The sequence below is a fragment of the Amblyomma maculatum genome, chromosome 1 (assembly GCF_055883805.1).
Source record: "Amblyomma maculatum isolate TAMU_Amacu chromosome 1, ASM5588380v1, whole genome shotgun sequence".
Taxonomy (NCBI): domain Eukaryota; kingdom Metazoa; phylum Arthropoda; class Arachnida; order Ixodida; family Ixodidae; genus Amblyomma; species Amblyomma maculatum.
In genome coordinates, this window is record NC_139344.1 from 151,092,885 (window position 1) to 151,112,899 (window position 20,015).

At 41.3% G+C, this 20,015-nt stretch overlaps 1 protein-coding gene across 2 annotated transcripts; it reads right to left on the reverse strand.

The window, feature by feature from the left end:
* Positions 1–1,757: 1,757 nt before the first annotated feature.
* Ctr1A (Copper transporter 1A) lies at positions 1,758–19,809 on the reverse strand. 2 transcript variants are annotated; one of them, XM_084589296.1, is made up of 5 exons: positions 19,710–19,809; positions 14,618–14,874; positions 8,690–8,753; positions 7,420–7,588; positions 1,758–4,678 (listed from the first exon to the last, which is right to left on the reverse strand). In XM_084589296.1, exons 2-5 carry the CDS (start codon positions 14,864–14,866, stop codon positions 4,477–4,479), a joined length of 684 nt encoding a protein of 227 aa, XP_084445422.1. In that variant the 5' UTR covers positions 14,867–14,874; positions 19,710–19,809; the 3' UTR covers positions 1,758–4,476. The 2 variants fall into 2 exon arrangements, with proteins under 2 accessions (XP_084445422.1, XP_084445421.1); XM_084589295.1 differs by lacking the exon at positions 19,710–19,809 and adding an exon at positions 17,423–17,580.
* Positions 19,810–20,015: the final 206 nt, after the last annotated feature.

The following is a 20,015-nucleotide window of genomic DNA, read 5'->3' on the forward strand; positions in this document are numbered from 1 at the left end:
GCTTTGATAAAGCACATCAAAGGATTCATCATCTGTTTCGCGCCATCAATAGCACCATCTTCCTCCTTGCGTAAGCTAGCAAAACTGCCTGGAAATTGATAAGTATAGACAATAATTATTTCTTTATACTTCATGCTACCTCGGTTTCATTTAATTTAGGTTAATCAAATAATCCACCGCAGCTGTGCTGCAGTTGCAGCCAATAAAGCACTCTGCCAAGCGGTTCTGTCAGGGTAATAGGCTGCAAAAGTGCTTAACTACTCTCCAGGATTAAACGAAAATATTTCTTAACACAAGCGAAGTGCATATTTCAAATTATTCCCATGCACGAGTTGGTTTCGAAGGCAGTGTCGCGTAGGGCAGTGCAGGTATGCGCAGTATTTGTTTACACTCCAGATTCAATGACAACCAAAGTACCACCTTTGTTTACAAACAATATGCTTGCCTACAATGTAAGGCGCAGAAATTGCACAATTATCTGGGCAAAGAGAAATCCTCTCTGTGCAACCTTGGCATGCTCCATAAAATCTTGAGAAATTTTAACACTTGCTTTTTTGGATAAATATTTGTGGCTGAAGGGGGTATTATGTAGGAGTATTTTGAAGTATGCGACGTGCTTTTCACATGTATTCTGTAATGGTTTGGTTTGGTTTGTGGGGTTTAATGTCCCAAAGCGACTCGGGCTATGAGAGACACTCCAGAAATTTCGACCACCTGTGCCAAGGCCGGGATTCAATCCCGCATCCTTGGGAACAATTGCCGAGCGCCCTAACCAATGTGCCACCCCGGCGGAGCTATTCTGTAATGACTACATATCTGGTTAGCTCACTCACAGCTGTCAAAGTATGAGCATGTTAATGCAGCATGGCAAATTTCTGCTCTTTCAGGACTTCAAACATCTTGCTTTTCAGGGTTTATTTACCCAGCAATATAGTTACTATGCAATCCCTGCCACTGACGCAGTACGAGATAAGGAATGGCATAGCTGCGAGATCCCACCATGCAGCAAATGCTCCAGAATACAAGATTAAAAAGTGTAGCTAAAAACTGTTTCTGTTCTGTTCAAATACAGCTGCAGCCGGCCACACAAGCCAGCATAGTGGTCATGACTGGGCCAGTATTAGGATGGCACTACTTTTCCATCTCCGCAGCGCCAATGAAAGAATGGTAAACTTTCTCACTTTAGCTTGTTTTTCCCATCACAAACTCTTGCCATCACACTATCAACGCACACTACCCTTAGCTCAGAGACTCCTTTCAGACACACCCCACATCACGCTCGACTCGGCATCGTGGAGACTCATATTCTCCAAGTTTCACACTAATACCCTTCTCATCTCAACTCGCCCAAAAATTTTGAATGCGGTATGAGCCTTCCTACCCCTTAACATACACCACTTTTAACATTAACGCAGTCAGTCTCCACTAGCCTGCCACACTTCTTCCACTTCCTCCTCTCCTACCAAGAGTACCTGGTTGGACAACCAGCAATCTGTTGTGAGATGGAGTATAGTCCTATGATTTTTAGTTTTGTTTGCTTTAAGTTAAACCAACAACTTCTTGACAATTTTACAATCTGCAATCACTTTCATTTAGTTCTGGCTGTACATCTCATCTGATAAGCAAGGAAACATGACGTTCAAAACAGTGGGATGTGCAGATTTTTTCTGGGGAAAGTCTAGTTGTAAACATGAAAACCGCAAACAATTTAATTTTAACCGGATGAAACCTGGTTCATATTCAGACAAAGAAAACAGTTGCCAACAGAACATGCTTTTAATTCATATCTTTCACCAATATTGGTGATACCTTGGTATGGCTAAAGAAAACCCTAGATCTGTCAAATTTGCATATAATAGATTAACAAATAGACGACGAGTAAAAACACTTATGGCAGGTCACCACACCCCACAAGAAAAATACTCATGTCCATGAACTGAAAACAAGAGACAGGTACTAAAACAAAGTCTTGCTAGTTTGACGAGCAATGCTTTTGGGAAACGCAATGTATGCTTGTAGTGCCGTCACTCCCTCACAGCTGAGTGCCTGTATGCATTCTGAATAATGACATGTATGGAAAATAGATGGATACAATAAATATATGTTACTGTTCAGGAAGGAAGCCTATAATCTCCACCATGATCAGAGATGAACCATTAAATGTCACACCCTCTATTCCTTTTTCTGCTGTGCATATGGAGTCAGCTACCAAGGAAAAGAAAACTGAGAAGCAGCCTTTTAGGCTGCATCACACTGCTCATTCTCACATACTCAGCTGATTTAGATATCAGTATTAGGAAATGTGTCAAAATTGTGGAACACCTTACTGAATGAAAGTGACTATATTTCCCTATCAGTCCAGCTGAAGAAGCAAGCAGTGGAATCACGGTTTATGTATTGTCTGAAGCAGCCTTACAGTTTTACAATGCAACTAGTTCTGATCACACTATACCTGCAGAGCTCAGCTGGCTTGTGCAAAAAATTGCAAAGCATACTATTACCTTGGGGTTCACATATGATCAAGACAGACAGACGTAAAATGATTTTTCAAACTAAACTGCACACCAAATTAAAAACACCGACGCATACAGGCTCACAGCTGCAAGCTGCAGCCACCAAGCAAGGACCCTGGCACATAGCTTGACATACCCAAGCTAAATCAAGTGAGAAGGGATCAGCATCAAATGAAAAGAGATGTATAACCAATGTTGAAAAAAAAATAACAAAGACAGTGGTCCTCATGGGTGATATCACAGTTTTACGTACAGACAGCTACTTGAAAGGGCCTCAGCATATGAAGCTGGGGCTAGTTGCTCACATAAAACTTACACCTGACATTTTTGCTTGCCACTAAGTACAACTATCTAGTGGCCTCAGGTAGGGGACTTGAGTACACGTGTGAGAGATACTGTGAGTACATGACATTACAAAATTCTGCCGTGAACAGCACAACAGAGACTTGCATGCTTCAATGCTGTATTTTTCCTGAATATGTATGTCCTGCTGCTCCATTTGTGCCAGTCATAGCTGAACATTAAAGTACAAATTCACTTCTGTGGCATTTCATAGTGAAACAAGTCCCATGAAAAGTGAGCATAGTCATGAACAATGACTAAACACATGAATGAAAACACTCACAGGATCTTGCTCTCAAAATACGCTCAGAGGCTCACATTGTATGGAGCAGTGTAAAATCAAAATGAAAGCTACTAAAGCTTCAACCAACAAGTATTCCTAATATAGCACCTATACAGAAAACAAATGTCTGGTCTGATTAAACAAAGTAAGCTCAGCCACATGGTCCAGAAGTTTAAACACAAAAACAAGAAATCCAAAGAGTAGCAACGCTAGTACTAAATGAACATCAACAGAAGCAAACAATTACAATATAGCATATGCCGAACTTGACAAAACGTTAAAGCTTGCAAAGCAAATCGTATATTTGATGTGCATTCTATTAAGTGGCAATGCTTATAACTAGCTTACTTTCTCTAGCACCACCTAATATTCAACAGAAAAGTGTTAAGTCATTGTGCACATGGCTTAATATAAAACTAATTTCACAGCAATAAGCAATTACTAGTAAATGAGAAGCCACCTAAAACAATGGACAAATGAATCACCTTTGACAAGCCACAGTAGGTATGAATTACAAAATTTAACAGACAATATCAGAGCACTCTGAGGCCTGAAGAAAAATGTCAAGATGAAAAATCTTCACCTTGAATTATATAAATCTCAAGTGGCATTGACGAAGGTGCAACAGGTGAGTTAAGTTTCTAAAAGACTATCAAAAGACTAAAAAAAAAAACCACACTGCTTCACACAGCTGCACCAAAGTGGTACAACACTTATGAAACAGTAACCAAGGGGCAGGTCAAATCATTTCCCGAGCACAGATTAGAAGTTAGTACCAGTATCACAATTGTGGGTGGAAGGCAATCTGATGAAAAAGAAGTTAGACATTAGATTATAATACACACCATTTCATTGCATTTATGATGCCCACGCCTTTTCTTGTGTATGCTACAGAGTAGTCAAACCATGCAATAAGACAGTGACTGGGAGAATTGTAATGAACTTATCGCTTGTTAATACTCAAAATGAACATATGAAGCACTAATGGAAGCAGTTCCAGTGAGCAAGGTTCCTTCTGTCATTGCATTCAACACCACAAAAAAGAGCAAAGTATTCCAGTGAAACAACCCAGCATGTTATTGAGAATGCCTTTGTTCTTGTGGGGCTTTTGCAGCTGCACACATATACAAGTATCATTTGCAAAATTACAAACTGGCCCAGTACTCAAATTAAACTCAAGTCACTCGTGGGCTGCCAAACTTGTGAGGCAAAAGCAAGGACGAGCATTGGCCTGTAACATTTCTCCTGCAAGTGGGTACAGAAAGAGTGCATGAAATACAAGGCCACATTATGCGTGCTACAGGAGGCTTCTCACCAGTTAGGAGCAGGATACAAAGGTCAGTGACAGTGGTCTGTCACATCCACTACTGTGGCTTTTTTCCAGCCAAAGACAAAGTAGCCAAAGCCAGCACCGAGTATAACGCCCAGGCATAACCAGACATTGTATGTCATGAAAATCAGCATAAGAAAGTAGCTAATGACCATCTGAATCATATGAAGGAAAGTCTGCAGTAAATGTGGCCAGCTGACTATCCTGTTCCTGCAGAAAAAAGGAGACAGAAAATAGGTGAGAAAAACGTCACTTATCCTATGCACACAGGTTACATAATACCCAACCCAAGTGCAATGGTGCTGCAGTCTGTAAAACTAGCTTTCATATCCTGGACTCTCAAACCCAAGGTACTAAATTACTGTTCAATAAGGCAGCAAGTTGTGTGCTTTCCTTGGATTCTAAAAGCTTAATTTCAGCTTTTACTGTACTGTATTTTCTTCCCTCATGTTTATCACTGCACCCTTCATGAAGCAACAAACAAGCTGATGGAGCCAGCTTTGTCTTAAGTTAGAACCAGCATCGTGTGCTACAGCTCATGTGGTGCAACATGATGGGATCCATTTCCTATACAGTAGAAATGCCAGCTTATGGCCAGCACTTTTCGAGCTGCCACTGCATCAAATGCTGTGTGCCTCCCCTCAGAGCACTCCACAAGCAAACATGTGGTGATGGTGCCACTATCTAAGTGCTTTGTGTCAGAGCTAACTTATTCCTAAGATTCCTGTGCCATACCAAGCATCACACTACTACTAGCTAAACCACCGCTTTGTTTGTACCTAAACTTGACAAAGAGGTGGCATTGGCAGTCCATTTTTTCCTAAGATTACATTAGCTGCCTGTTTCCTGCAAAATTAATTCAAGTGTGATGCCACATGTGGTAGGGAAATTTTAAAACAAGGAAAAAATAAAAACTGCAATGAAGAGGTCTCCAACACTGCCATACTTTTATTTGCCTCACACGGAAAAAAAAAAAAAGGAAGAAAATACTGCTCTTTTTAGTACACCACCATATGCCACCTTGATGTGAAGTTTAAGTGAAAAAAAAAAAAAAAAAAAAAAGCAGCAACTTAGCCAGCAGCATTAACACCATTTCCCCGAGTAATGTAACAATTGGCAAACTCTCGACCATTTAGTAAATGACTACGACATTACAACTAGCATGGAAAAAGACAAGGGACAGCGACAATAAAGTACCGACAGGACAGCATGCTAAACTTCAACTGACATTTATTCCGCACATAAAATAATTTGACACTTCACATTAGCATATGGTCAGGAGACTCTTTTTGCACCCCCCCCCCCACCCTTTTTTCCCCCGTTTATCAAAGCAGCAAGTTGACATAAAAAATCTGAAAAAATTCAGAACACATTGATGCATGTGTTTTTCGACAAATAATTAACCTCTTTTTTGTGAGGGCTATTGACGGGGTGCTCACACACTTGCCCCCTACCTTATCAATGCAAGAAGCATCAAATATTTCCCTATCAACCTGCCTGTAGGACCACTTCAGCACTCGCGTAATCAACCTGCCTGTAGGACCACTTCAGCACTCGCGTACGGCAAAAACGTGGAACGCATTTTTCTCCTTCCTTGCTGTCTTCTTTTTTTTTATTTTGCATTTGCAGCAATGTGCCCCCAAATGGCCACCGACCATCAGAGCTGCAACTGTAGTCAGCTCTGTAGTCGACTGTAGTCAACTGTAATCGACAGTGCAACCGTAGTCGCAGAATGAGACTATGGATGTCACCATCATTTAGTAAACGCACCAACTAGCCCAACTGTTTTCCATGATCATACTCTCAACCATGTTACAAATTTCTTCATTAATTATGAGAGGTGGTAACATGTTCAAATTGCAGGTGGGTGAGAACAGAGCAAAGTAATGGTGTTTTCATGAAATTACACAAATTCTTTAAAATGCCAATTCAAGATGCATCCCATAGTAGCATGCCCCCTATACACCAACTGAACATAAGAAGCAGCTGCACTTTAAGTTAGGTACCCTTTTCATGCAGTTTGCATAGCTTCACGAAGGTAAAAATTTCTTGAGGCAAAGATGACTTAGCATGCTAGCATCAATTTATGCAAGCCCCACCCCATACATCCTTGAAAAATAGACGCTCAGGGCATGATTTCAGAATAAAGAGTACTACTTACATTTACATACAATGTGCCATTTTCTTTTTCTCATACATGGTTTGGGATCAAAGGTACTAGCATCATATGGTGATGAAATTATTGTGTCTAGTCACTAAATTCTTCTGTCATGCTAAATCACATTAGCATGTTCCAAGTTAGCAAGCACAAAGACTATGCACAGGCTACAATATTACAATATATTAAAAGTAATATTACAATATTCTACAAGCAAAGCTATTAAAGGCAAAAATGCTCAAAGTAGGATTTCTATTTACATTTACCTGAATTACCTCATTACAATAAAAAACTTAGAAAGCAGCTACAAAATGGTCATGTGTGCTTAGCATTTGCTTTTAAATTTGCAGCCAGCACCAAATAGGTAGTCTCCTTTTGAGGAAAGTGAGCCTGTACCATACACATTTTATGCATACCACAGACAAGTGCGGCCAAAGTATTACTGAGCATGCTTCTGGTGTTTTTCTCACGCGCTCATAGAGAAGATATGGTTACTTGGGTCTACAAGCGAGCACACCAGTAGTATGTGCTAGCTTGTACATAAGGTACATCCTAATCTTTTTCAGGTAACATGTGACTAAAGTTTTTATCGCCCCATATTATGGCAGGGACACTACACTCATAATATACAGTATCTCACAAAAGCATAACATATTTCGCATGAGGTGTTGAATAGACAGCAAACGAGGCTGCTTTTAGGAGAGTAACATGGAGTGTACAGTACCAGGCTAAGTGTACATACGCAGCCACGAAGAAATACACACGCGGCCATCAAGAAATACAGCTCACATACCTGACAATCTGATGGACCTCTGTCAGTGTTCGGCCATCCTGGCCCATCACAGATACGGACGAGTAGCTCATGCTGGAGAAATGCAGCCGGAAAAGATGTTCCCGAAAATACTTGAGAGCCTCATAAAGGGCAGCCATGAAGAACACTCCCACCACAGAGCCAACCATACCTGTAAAAATTATGATTACTTATCTGTTTTCAGGCTATGCAAAAATCAGATGGATCAACTAAAACTGAAGAGGACCACTACTTGCAGCTGGACGATTGCAGAAGTGTGTTTGAATAGGAATTTGAAAAAAAAAAAAAAAAAAGTCAACTCTTTGTAAATGTTTTCTAATGCAACAACTAAATCCCTCATATAGAAAAAGAAAAGCAAGCCCATTGACTGCTTCATTTATCATAGACTATGTGTTGCATGACATCCCAGCAACTTAGTGAAAGACCTGGTAATAGAAACTCACCACACTGCACTTAGTAGCATTTACAAATTGCATTCAAACAAACAAAAAGCATCTAAGACCAAGCCAGCCAAGTACCTCAAACTAGCAGAGGCCTCAAAAGTTTAAAAGTTGCATTCTCTCATTGAAGATAGTGCATACTACATTGGTAACCTAGGAATGCAATGAATTATTCCCTGATACACCAGACAATTTTGATTTCTAGGAGTTAGTGTTCCAGTACTACGCCACTACTGGGAAGCAGGTACAGTATCAGCTGGTCAAGTAGTTCTAGAAATATGTTTTCTTTTTTCCTAAACCTATGCGACCAGCTGCATTTTTCTAGTGACTTTTCTCTCAAAATTAAAACAGCCTCCAGAAGTTCTGCATGCATTGCATCACACTATCAGCAGCCGAATTTTCTGTTTACCAAGCTAGTTATTTCAGGCAAGCTACAATACCATGTTATTTTTTCCTTAAGAAATATAATAAAACTCTTCTACTTTATAAAAGTCTGTTCCAGTACCGTAACATATTAGGCAGAATAACACTAGCCTGATGAATGTATACCAGCACATTTAAAATTTACAATGTTCAGGTCAGTATAAGGTAGATTAGCATCAGCTAACGCCTTGATTGTAAGGATGTGATGTTTCAAAGTATGCTCTTTTCCTCTAACCCCTCAACTGCACGCACTGCCAGCTTAACTTGCATTTGCAACAAAAACTTACATTTTTAAAAAGACTTGCCAATGATGCCAAATTAAATGAGGAAATAAATCAGCAGGAGTACAGAGCACTTCACAATGAACTTATTTATAATGCTGTCAGTACCTGCAACAGAAGAGACAGCCCAGTCTTTGAAGAGAATGGTCTCAGTGAATCCTGTGTGGAAGTACTGGATAAATAAAGAAAAGATTCAAATGATTGCATAGAGTTGCCAATGAAGAATTAACTAAAATATGCAAAAATCAAACAGTGTGATGAGTTAAGAGTTTCAAAAACAATACCAAACCTTCTTTCCCAATGCATGCAAGCATTTGAAGATAACCGCCACAAAACCAATGTAGCGAAAAAATTATTTGATCCTGATAAATAAATGTGACAGTCATGATGCAACTATTTTCTCATCTTTCACTACCACTTTTTCTAAAAGTGACATTTCCTTTTCTCCCTTCTGCAAAACAATTTGGTGCCATGATTCAAGTCTATGCAAGGTTTATGGTTTGGTCTATGGAGTTAATACCCCAAATTGACTCAGGCAAGGAGGGATGCCATAGTGAAGTGTTCTGAATAATTTTGACCACCTGGAGTTCTTTAATGTACACAGACTTAGCACACTGCACGGGTACCTTGTTTTTTGCCTCCATGAAAATACAGCCACCACAGCTGGGTTCAAACCCGGGTCTCCTGGCTCAGCGGTGAAGAGCCCTAACCACTACACTTAGTTTAGACTGGTAAGGACTCTCACAAACATGTCAGCACTAACATGTGAACTTTTGTGCTCTCATAACCATAAAGTTAGCATGGTGACTCTAAAGCCAGAGGTCTCCAATCCCACCCTCTCTTCACTCAAGGTAGCAGCCATGATGATGATGCCTCGTGATAGCATGCAGTCATTCTGTGGGCAAAATGTCTACTAATCTGATATCAACCTTGTCCAATAGGGTAGCACTACATTCTCTCCATACCTTATCCTCCTGACCATAACAACAAAGTATGAACATGATCCGCCTTTGCAGTAAATGAATGGCAGTCGCAGCAGTAAGCGAGACAACTGCTCTCTGAACATTGCACACAACCAGACAAGGCTTCTTGGCCATTCTCGGGGAGTTCAGCCGGCTGTGCACCCCCCCCCAACATTGTCTCCCTGCAGCTAGAAACAGATTGGTGCACTTGAACAGGCTTACAAGATTCAAGACAACATTTTGAAATAGGTGCGCATGTGTTTCCGAGGGACCAGTTTTGTTTCATGGCTCAACTGCAAAAGAATGCGTGTTGCTGTGATTACTTATGACTATGCAAAATGATAGGAGAACTTGTCCACCTGAGTGTTGTAGCTACTCTCACAACTTAAAATTTACAACAAAATAACCAAAGAAAAAGAATGTTACATAGATGTGTGCTTCACACAAAACGTCTGGAAGTAACATTACTCAGTCATACTACAGATACAATAATGATTTTGTCGCAGGCTTCGTTAATTTTACTTCCTAATAAGGGTTATTACAGCACAAGAGCATCTCTGGCCAAAGAGCACCAAACACATTGTAAATGGTAGACACAGGCCCATACCACATGCTGCAATTCAGGTCTTCTAAATGTGCTGTCAAACCAATGGAGGTGTATGGGACATAAAAGTATTTGTATAATTCCTGGTGTATTGTATACCTATCAGCCAAAGAATGATTTTAAGAGCTGGTCAGGCAGCCTCAGCCACGTGCCTAGTCTGGGCAAGGAGCATGAGACTCTTAACATCTAGAATAGCCACCTCGACTATCTTGAAAATGAACGAGAGATTGAGGAAAGTGACAATAAAAAAATTCCATGCAGGAAGCCTACACATGTCGAATATTTAGAAAGCTGTATCATCAGAAAGAAATATTCTATTATCACCTGCAAAAAGAAGAATGGATGCAGTGGTATTTTAGGCAAGTAACACTCTAAAAAGTGCCATCTTTCTACCTCTAATCTTGAGCACACTATAAAAGGGACATTGAGTACCAGTAGAAGTTTGCCTGTATCAAGAGGGTACTGTGTTCGAATCACAGACAGACTATACTTGCACCAGAAATGGAGGTGTTATAAGCTAGAAAAGACAAAAGAACTAAATACAGGTGTCACCACTAGCAGCCAATTTTGCAAGTAAAACGCATCTGTCAACATCAATTTCTGAGCACACATCCCACAAGTTACACTTCATTGCAATTCATATCAAAAAAGGCCCCACCACGGTGACGCAGTAGCTAGGGCGCTCGACTGCTGTACTCAAGGATGCGCAATCGAATCCCGGCTGTTGTGGCCGCTTTTCGATGGAGGAGAAAAGTAAGGTGCCCATACTCTGTGTGATGTCAGTGCACATTAAAGACCCCCAGGTGGTCGAAATTTCGGGAACCGTTTACTATGGCATCTCCTATAGCGTGAATCGCTTTCGGACACTAAACCACATAAATCAAACCAAGCATCAAAAAGGTGGCAGCCAATACTTTTGGATAAGAACAACAGTATGAATCGACTGGTGGGAATGTTTCTAAACTTAATTTTCTCTGCGATAAATGCATACTTTGCTGCTGGATAACCCTCAACATGCCCGAAAAGAGCCTGATAATAAATTTTTACTGAAAACTATTAGTTGGATGAAGTCGTCCTTGATGTCCCTTTCAAGACATGGATAACTGAGAGCTGGCCACCAGATCTCATGTGGCGTGGTGGCGGCATATCCTTTAAAATATGCGCATGCTGTACACATGTGCTGTACCAACAGTACCAACTATGTACCAACTAAGCTTCAGTTAGGCTTCATTTTGGCACCATTTTCCAGCAGAGCTTCTTCCTATAGATACTGACGAGAAGGTGGCTGTTTTCATCCAGCGGCATAACAGATTTCTCATCTTGCTCCGCAGAGCCTCTGCTAGATGAAAAGCCAGAAGAAGTGAGCGATGAACGAGAGGTATACACAACTTTTGCTCCCAATAGTATGTGCTATACAAGCCACACATTGCCACTCCCCAAAAAACTGCAGCAAAGGAAGTGCCAGGTGTGTCACTAAAAAATACAACATAACAAAAAGCAAGTCAATAAAGCCATATATTTTGTTGAGTATACAATGCAGTACATAAAACTAAAATGCATACACAATAAAATGGTTTGCTAAATTAAAATTGCTTGCAGTAATCCGAGATCATGCCAGTTGCGTCCGTCGTGCCATCTTTAGTACAAATAGCGAAAATATTATCATACAAATAAGAGTGCATTTAAAGCCCGCAATAATCGTCGTTTCTGTGGTGCAATGAAATAACACTACTTATCTCAGCATTAAAATGTGTTCGAATCGTTTTTTAATTTTATTTTTAATTCACAGCATTCAACTAAATCACTATCGTATTTCCAAAGGTGTGTTCCCCCTCATTTATTTATTTATTTATTTATTTGTTTCAAATACTTTCCCGGCCCGAAGGCATTACAGAAAGGAGTGGTACACAAAAATAAATATACACTGCATAGTTATACAATACTGAAGTTAAATGGCAGAAAATACAGTTTTCTTGAAAATTTTCAACATCCGTAATGGCAGCGATGGAGGGAGGAAGGTCGTTCCAGTCAATGCTGGTTTTAGGAATAAAAGAATCATAACACATTTTTGTTCTCGAAAATGGAACCACACCAACTTTAAATGTATGATCGGAACGGGATGAAATATATGAAGGGCTCGCAAAGAGATGGTTTTTTAACAGAGGGTTATGATGATACATTCTGTGGAAAACACACAGTCTAAAACACTTTCGGCGCGAAGAAATGTCCAGTAAGGCAAGTGTTTTTCATTGAAGTAATGCTAGCGTAATGAGAGTAGTTAGATAAGATGAAGCGTGCCGCACGATTTTGAATGGATTCTAGTGTGTTTATCAGTGTGATAATATTAGGATCCCAAACTGCGGATGCATATTCTAACTTTGGTCGTACTAATGTTTTATAAAGGGTTAGTTTTATTGGCAGAGGCGCAGTAAAGAAATTTCGGCGCAGGTATCCAAGAGTCCTGTTGCCGTTATTGGTCACATGTTCGATGTGTCTATGCCATGATAAGTTACGTGAGATATGAACACCTAGGTATTTGTAAGAGTTAACAGGTTCAAGGCGAATGTCGTGGAGAACATAAGTACTCTTGTTATCAGTGATGCTAGTGCGACGTGATACATGCATTGTTTGTTTAGTCGCATGAGCCATTTATCACACCAGTTGGATATGCTTGTGCGATCATCTTGAAGATAAAAGATAAATAGAATCAGTCTGGTTAGATATTTTGTGATAGATGACACAGTCGTCCGCGAAAACCTAATAGAAGAATGAGAAATGCATTGAGGAAGATCGTTAATGTATATTAGAAAAAGAAGAGGACCCAGTACCAATCCTTGGGGCACACCTGATGTTACAGAAGTGCAAGAGGAGGAGCAGCCGTTAGCAGAGACATACTGTGTACGATTTGATAAGCTTTTAATCCAGTTGACTATGTTAGGGTCAATATTAAGCACACTAAGTTTAAGAATTAGGAAATCAAGGGAAACAGTATCGAAAGCTTTCGCAAAGTCCAAAAAAACACTGTCTACATCAATGTTCAAGTCAATGTGGACAAATATGTCGTTAGTGAAACATACGAGTTGTGTTTCACATGAAAATGTCTTCCTGAAACCGTGTTCTGCTGAAAAGAAGGAGTTAGACTCAAGGAAATCAATCAGATTAGGTTGCATAAAGTTATGTTTTTGATTCATAACCGCAAAACCAGCAGTGAACACAGCCATGAGATGATGCAATGACAACGGTTACACTATGCAATTACCTTCACCGTAGTCAATTTCTGCCTTCAGTGGGTGTCTGTTACCTTTAGGTTGCGTTCAGAGACACCTCTCAGCAACAATCGCCGTTTACCTCACTGAGAGACAAAGAAATTGCGGGTTCCTACTGTTGAGAAAACGGAATTACGTCGCTCCGATATCAAAGTTAACTTATTCAACGTAGCAAAGATGGCATGACGAACGCAGCCAATGTATTAGACTCGCTACTGTAGGTAATTTTAATCCAGAAAACAATTTTATGAATACTGCATTTCAGTTTGCGTACTGCGCTGTATGCTCAAACAAAGCGCAAGGCTTTATTGACTTGCTTTTTGTTGCGTTTTATTTTTTAGCGACGCACCCACCACTTCCGCTGCAGTAGTTCTTGGGGAACGGCAATATGCATACAAGCCTGCACAGAGCTGCTGCTTTGCGTCTATCTTGTTTTCCAGTGGCATGCCTCACTATACCTCGTTTTATTGTGTAGATAGTGTTCTCTACTTGTTTTTCACTCTCCTATCCATTGTTTGCCAATCATGCCCCTCATGTGCTGCCCGAGGCCCTGATATGGTATCTTATCAATATGAATAGAGCTCAAAAGAGCATTTGCCACACCAAGTCCATCGGTATGCTTGTTGCAATTACCTAGAAACCAGCATACCATAGTTTTCAGTTTTTATGGATGTGCAGATATGAAGCAGTTTGGCAGAGAATTGATTACGGGGTTTTTTTGGGTTTTACAGAAACAGCAGCAATTACCACACAGACTGTCTGTGTATTGATAGAGGTTGGTATTTTCTTTCCCATAGTGTGATTCACTGCCTACCCTAGAGGCAATTAAATGCAACTATGTACTTAAAGTTCTTCAAAGAAACAGATGCACAGCACTTCACCAGTTGCTTCCTGCAGCTTGTTATGAAAGTACTCTATTGCAATAGACACATTCACTCAAAATGCCCTGCTCTACAAAATATTTCAGTCTCTTCAAAAAACAAAGCCAACTGCTGAAAACTGCGCCATCATCCATGCGGTAAGATGTACAGCAATGTGCGTGCACTATAACTGTAATCTATTTAGTAACACTGGCTTAAAACAATAAACCAGTATCTAAAAGAGATGTCTTGGTGCGATCTATTTAGCAGCAGCCAGGTACAGTAACTACACTTTGGTTTTGAAGGTTTTTTTCAGAAGTAAATCTCAAGCTAGTAGGTCTTACCATTGACATGTGCATGTCCATACCGACATGTGAAGAGCCGTCCATATGGCTGTCATGAGTATGCGAAGAGGAAGGATCGTGTGATGAATGGTGCACAGGAGTGCCCATTGTGACTGCAGCCAGGGCTGCCGTAATCACTGTCTGCAGTGGTGTTGATGAGTGTGGGCTTGGAGTAGACAAGTTCGACGGCAAGGCACCATGTCCACCGTGGCCATGATGATGTACACTGTGGTCGCTACCGTGGCTCATTATTCTGCCTGCGTGGAATCCAAGAAGGCTTTTTAAGTCCTGTACCATCTCCACAGCACCACATCATCATTTTTGTGATCTTACAATCAAACCTCTTCGAGTGTCGAGTGTATAAGACAAGGTGAGTGAAGAGACTAGCAAGCAGTTCAACAGACACAGGCAATAATATGGCTTACGAATTAACGATGACCCAACATAAGCAGGCCTGTTGCTTTTTATGTTTTGCTTTGCACAAGCAGCCAACTTGGACAGCAGGCTCACGGAGAAATGGCAAAATGACAACATCAAACACTGGTAGTTTTGTGCAACACATTGCCAAGGATTGCATCAAAAGACTAGTAATGAAAATAACAGCGGTCCTATACTCAAGATATAAACAGCGCAATTTCTGAAGCTGCAATAAAAGCTGTGCTGATGCAATTCCAACAGTACACAACATACAAGTCCCAAAAGCATGGATTCATGTACCACTGCAGCACACATTAGTATTAGTGCCTACCAAGTATATAAAAGATATAAATTTGCAGCAATTATGATCAACAGTATACAAAACGAAGGGCCAGAGATACATCTGCAGGATTGTTCATAGCAAATTCTGAACCAAAGAATTTTTTTCTAACTTGAAATGAGAGCCACATAATGAGTTTCATTTCACCACTGTGACTTCATTTTGAGAACAAAAGGCCATTTACTTCAGATTTCTTCAAACAAAATAAACATGCCAGTAATAAAATGCACTGAAAAATAAATATGTCATGTTTTCAATTTCTTTTTACATCACCACATGATCCACAGTGAAACAAGACAGTGTAAGCTAAATTTTCTGAATGAATGCCAGCACCACCAAATACTTTCCAGCGACGTAACAGTCTGGCGTAATGGCAATTCCAGATACCTCACTATAGAAGGTGTGCAAAAGCTTTGAACCAAGGTACTAACTTCCGCTCTTAAACAGCCATCAAAAAGAATTGAGGAGCCTGAATTGAAACAGCAGTAGAACAGTGATCATGTCGTTCAAGCACGCCTGGATTATCTTGCAGATGATGCTGCTAGTGAATGCCTTGCAAGTTACAAGCAACGGACTTCCAGCCCTGCCTGATTCATCGTTCCCAGAATGCTATCACATCACCAAAAACAGCTTAAATGTTTCAGTAAAGGCTGGAAATGCTTTTCCTGTAAACACATTTCAAATGTTGTTTTTTCCCACTCTTAACAGCCCACAAGGGCTTAACAGTATTGAAAATAAACAACTAAAGTAAATAAATAATTTCTGTAGTCTTTGCAAGGAAAAAGCTAAACCTTCATTACCATCCACTTCAAACTGCTTACAGCCCCTAATTTTTGCACAAGAACACTGGTTACAAAAATTGTTCAAATAAAGCAACACCTCCTCAACATTGTGAAATGTGCCGGGCTTTCCCCATTTAAAGAGGAAACAGAATCTCCAAAAGCATGTCTAGTGATAGTAACAGTTCCTTTATTGTATTTTTCATAAGGGATTAAAGAAAATCAGAATTTTTTTCCTCTCATTAGCTAATATTAGAAGAGAAAGAACTGTTGGGTGGAGCAATTATGTTAACTAAATGGTCCAATGAAAAAAAAAAAAAAAAAAAAAAAAGCGGCGATCAAACAACATCGAAGCATCAGCGACCGATTTCAAGATCAGATACCATTGCGACATCGAATTAGATCGGGGCTGAAACCACTACGTGTTTCCTACACTTTCTGTACAGCGACGAAGAGAACTTGGATAGTTGTTTTTAAAAGGGCTCAGCTCGTCACAGCGTACCACTTGTGACAATATTACCTCAAGTTGGCGTCATGAGCTTATTTTGTCCACTGCTCATATCCTACGCCGGAAAACAATGCATGTCGTGACGACGCAAAAACAAAACAAAACAGGTACGAAATGCCTCCCACTCCGTTCCAGAAAAATAAAACAGATAAAAACCTGAGGCTGCTGAATGTTTGAATTCAAGAGCCCAAGCAGACTGCTCGCCTACCAAGTCTATTGTAACGTATAAGGCAGAAATAAATGGAGCTCCGCACTTGTATATTCGCGGCATTCTTTTTTAAACCAGTTATGTTAATAGAACAAGCACACACAAACAAACACATAACGTGTCGTGCCACGAAGGTAACAATGTATAACAAAGTTGCTTACACACAATAATTGTTTTCTTAACTAATAATGTATACTGACTGCGGCTTTATTTCCAAGTCTGAATACGAGAGCATTCAGGCCCAGAGCAATAACGGAACATATGTTGGTGTGCCGTTGATGGACCCACTGACCGGCAAAGCCGGTCAGCCTTCCCACACCAATAAGGTCGACGACCAAACCTGTTGAATTTCCTTCATTTAGTTTCTCTTAAAGATCATTTCCAACTCTACAATGTTAATATGACACAGCCGTGTGAGCAATATATGTACACGTAAAATCGTAAATGTTATTGCGGAAGCAATCAAGACACGTTAAGCGCAACTCAGCAGTATGCTTCGCGAACATATAAACACGAAACAGGAGTAATAACGCTAGGTCGCCGAAGGTCTCACCTTAAAGGGGCTTGGTCCAAATTACTCCTGGCGGGGTTAGCAAGCGCGTGTAGCAAGTAGAATGCACAGAAACAGTATACAAAAACGAAGCGCACTTATACGCCGTCCAACGTCGCACACTACACACGCAGATAACAGGACGTGTCCTACAACAGCGACATCCTTAGGCTGCCAAGGTCATTAAAGATAGTCGAACTAGTCGAACTCCGTTATTCTCTGTACCGAATGCAGATGGAGCCACAAAAAACCATTTTAGCCATAGTGCCCTAAAATACTATAGGTATGGAGGGGCTTTAAATCCTTTATAATTACCGTGGCCAACGTTAGCCTTCATGACGTTTGTTCCCGCAGCGCCGTGCGGTTTTCATTACTTTATTTATACGGAACGGAGGGGTGGGCAGGGTGGGTCTTAACTCTCTTCACATTTGTCAGCGATAAAGTGCGGTGAACTTCAGTCTTGACCCGGGCTTCTATACTTGAACCATGCTTGAACTAACAATTGTACTTGAACTCAGTGTACGTTTAACTCAAGGAGGTTATATAGAAGTTCTATATAACCTCCATGATTTAACTACTATATATATATATATATATATATATATATATATATAGAGAGAGAGAGAGAGAGAGAGAGAGAGGGTTAGACATGCAATCAAATATTAACCTATTAAACTCTGTTGCTGTGAAATGCGCACTGCGCAGGCTTCAGTAGGGTCATTTTGTAGCAGACGATCGACCGCGCATACCAGAAACTTGTTTTTCGGTGTTTGCGCGCTCCATAATTTTTTTCACGGAAAAATATATAAAGGCGGTACATTCTTGTCGCCAACTGTACGTAAAAAAGTAAAGGCCCTTTCCTTCACTTTTGTGCTTTTTTTTTATCGCAAAAGTAAAACATCTTCAGCGGGATTCGACCCCTTGAATGTAATTATAGGGGTTAGTATAGATAAACGCAAAATGTTAATTCAAAGAGAAAGTAGCGCTTGCTCGAATATATGTGGTGTGCATTTCCCGGAGACTGCATTCGAAACTAAAAACAGCGCCATTTGATTGTTCAAGCATAAAGTTATGGTGTTTTTGGCTGACGGCACTAGTGGAGTGTTCTGCGCAGTGCGCTACCACACGTTCGGCTGGTAGCCACTCGTGCATTTGCTGTAGGTTCGGCTGGGGCTAGCACGACACGAGATTGCGGCACCGTACCACCGTACCACCGTGGATAGTAACGTTTACCGTGGGGACCAAGGAGTGGGGACCGATGGTGGAGCTACGGTAGTGCAATCCCGTCGTGCAGCGCGTGCTAGCAGACGCTGCGCGCAGACGACGCCTTCGTCGTATCCATATTCGCTCTACAACGGCCGATAACAAGCTTCGACGAAGAGAAAAAGAGAAGAAGCATTTCAGGTAGGCGTATAGTAAAGAAATGATAAACATGTTAGCAACTGCAATGCACAATGCCACTATCGCAGCCACCAGCAGACGACCCGTGCATAGCTGAAGGTCTACAATGTGCGCATTGTGCAATGTACAGATAGAAATCGATAAGCATAGCACTGTTGTAGTGCTACACCGCGACAATTGCAACATTTCGCCGGCATATGCCGGTGTCGCTAGTTAGCAATACACACCATTTTTAGGAACGTAGGATGGCATCCGAGGGTCTCGGAGGCTACGCAGAACAGACTGCATAAAGAACGACGGCCCTTTCCGTGTCTCGTACTTTCACACGTTCGACTGGAGCACACAGGAACGGCCTACTCGTACCTTACGTGTTTGACGTCAGTTCCTGTGCACCGGCGCGGAGGCAGAGCGCCAGCCGAAGACACCATTATTATAACTGCACATATATGTTTGGTTTTGGTTTTGTGGGGTTTAACGTCCCAAAGCGACTCAGGCTATGAGAGACGCCGTAGTAGAGGACTCCGGAAATTTCGACCACCTGGGGTTCTTTAACGTGCACTGACATCGCACAGCACACGGGCGCCTTGCTTTTCGCCTCCACCGAAAAGCGGCCGCCGAGGCCGGGATTCGATCCCGCGTTCTTGGGAACAGTAGTCGAGCGCCGTAACCACTGCGCCACCCCGGCGGGGTGCACATATATGTGGCGCAGTTCTTGCACGTATACATGGTTCCCATGCAAAAGTGCTTTTCACAGACGTACATCCGTCATCACCACGCGCAAAGCTGTTCCCTTTTTTCACCCTCACGATGAACATAGAATTAATGCGTCTTTTCTTTCTAACGATCACTCGTACTGCGACCTAAAGAGCAAAATAGTAGGTGTACGAACCGCAGGATGAAGAACGTCAAGCGGAGTTCGACGTCGCGTGTAGCTCCACGATCAGCCTGCAGCACGACAGACATGTAATCAAGCGATGAAGTCGGGCGACACGGCCGTTTGTGGGCGACGGAGGAAAAAGGAAGGGGGGGGGGGGGGGGGGGGAAGCGAGAGAGAGATCACGTGACTATTGCTTCGGGCTAATCCTTGCCATAGCCAATAGCATGGCCACTAGCAATCAATGGAAGAGAGAATTGTTTGCTTTTTGCCTGGCGCCTAATTCAAACTACCAGATTTCGCGTTCCAAACGCGCGATGT

Coding starts and splice junctions, on each gene's coding strand:
- Ctr1A (XM_084589296.1), bottom strand. CDS start 14,866: ATGAGCCACGGTAGCGACCACAGTGTACATCATCATGGCCACGGTGGA. Junction 8,754..14,617: donor TGGACATGCACATGTCAATG/GTAAGACCTACT, acceptor TTATTTATCCAG/TACTTCCACACAGGATTCAC. Junction 4,679..7,419: donor GAGGTCCATCAGATTGTCAG/GTATGTGAGCTG, acceptor TTTTTTCTGCAG/GAACAGGATAGTCAGCTGGC.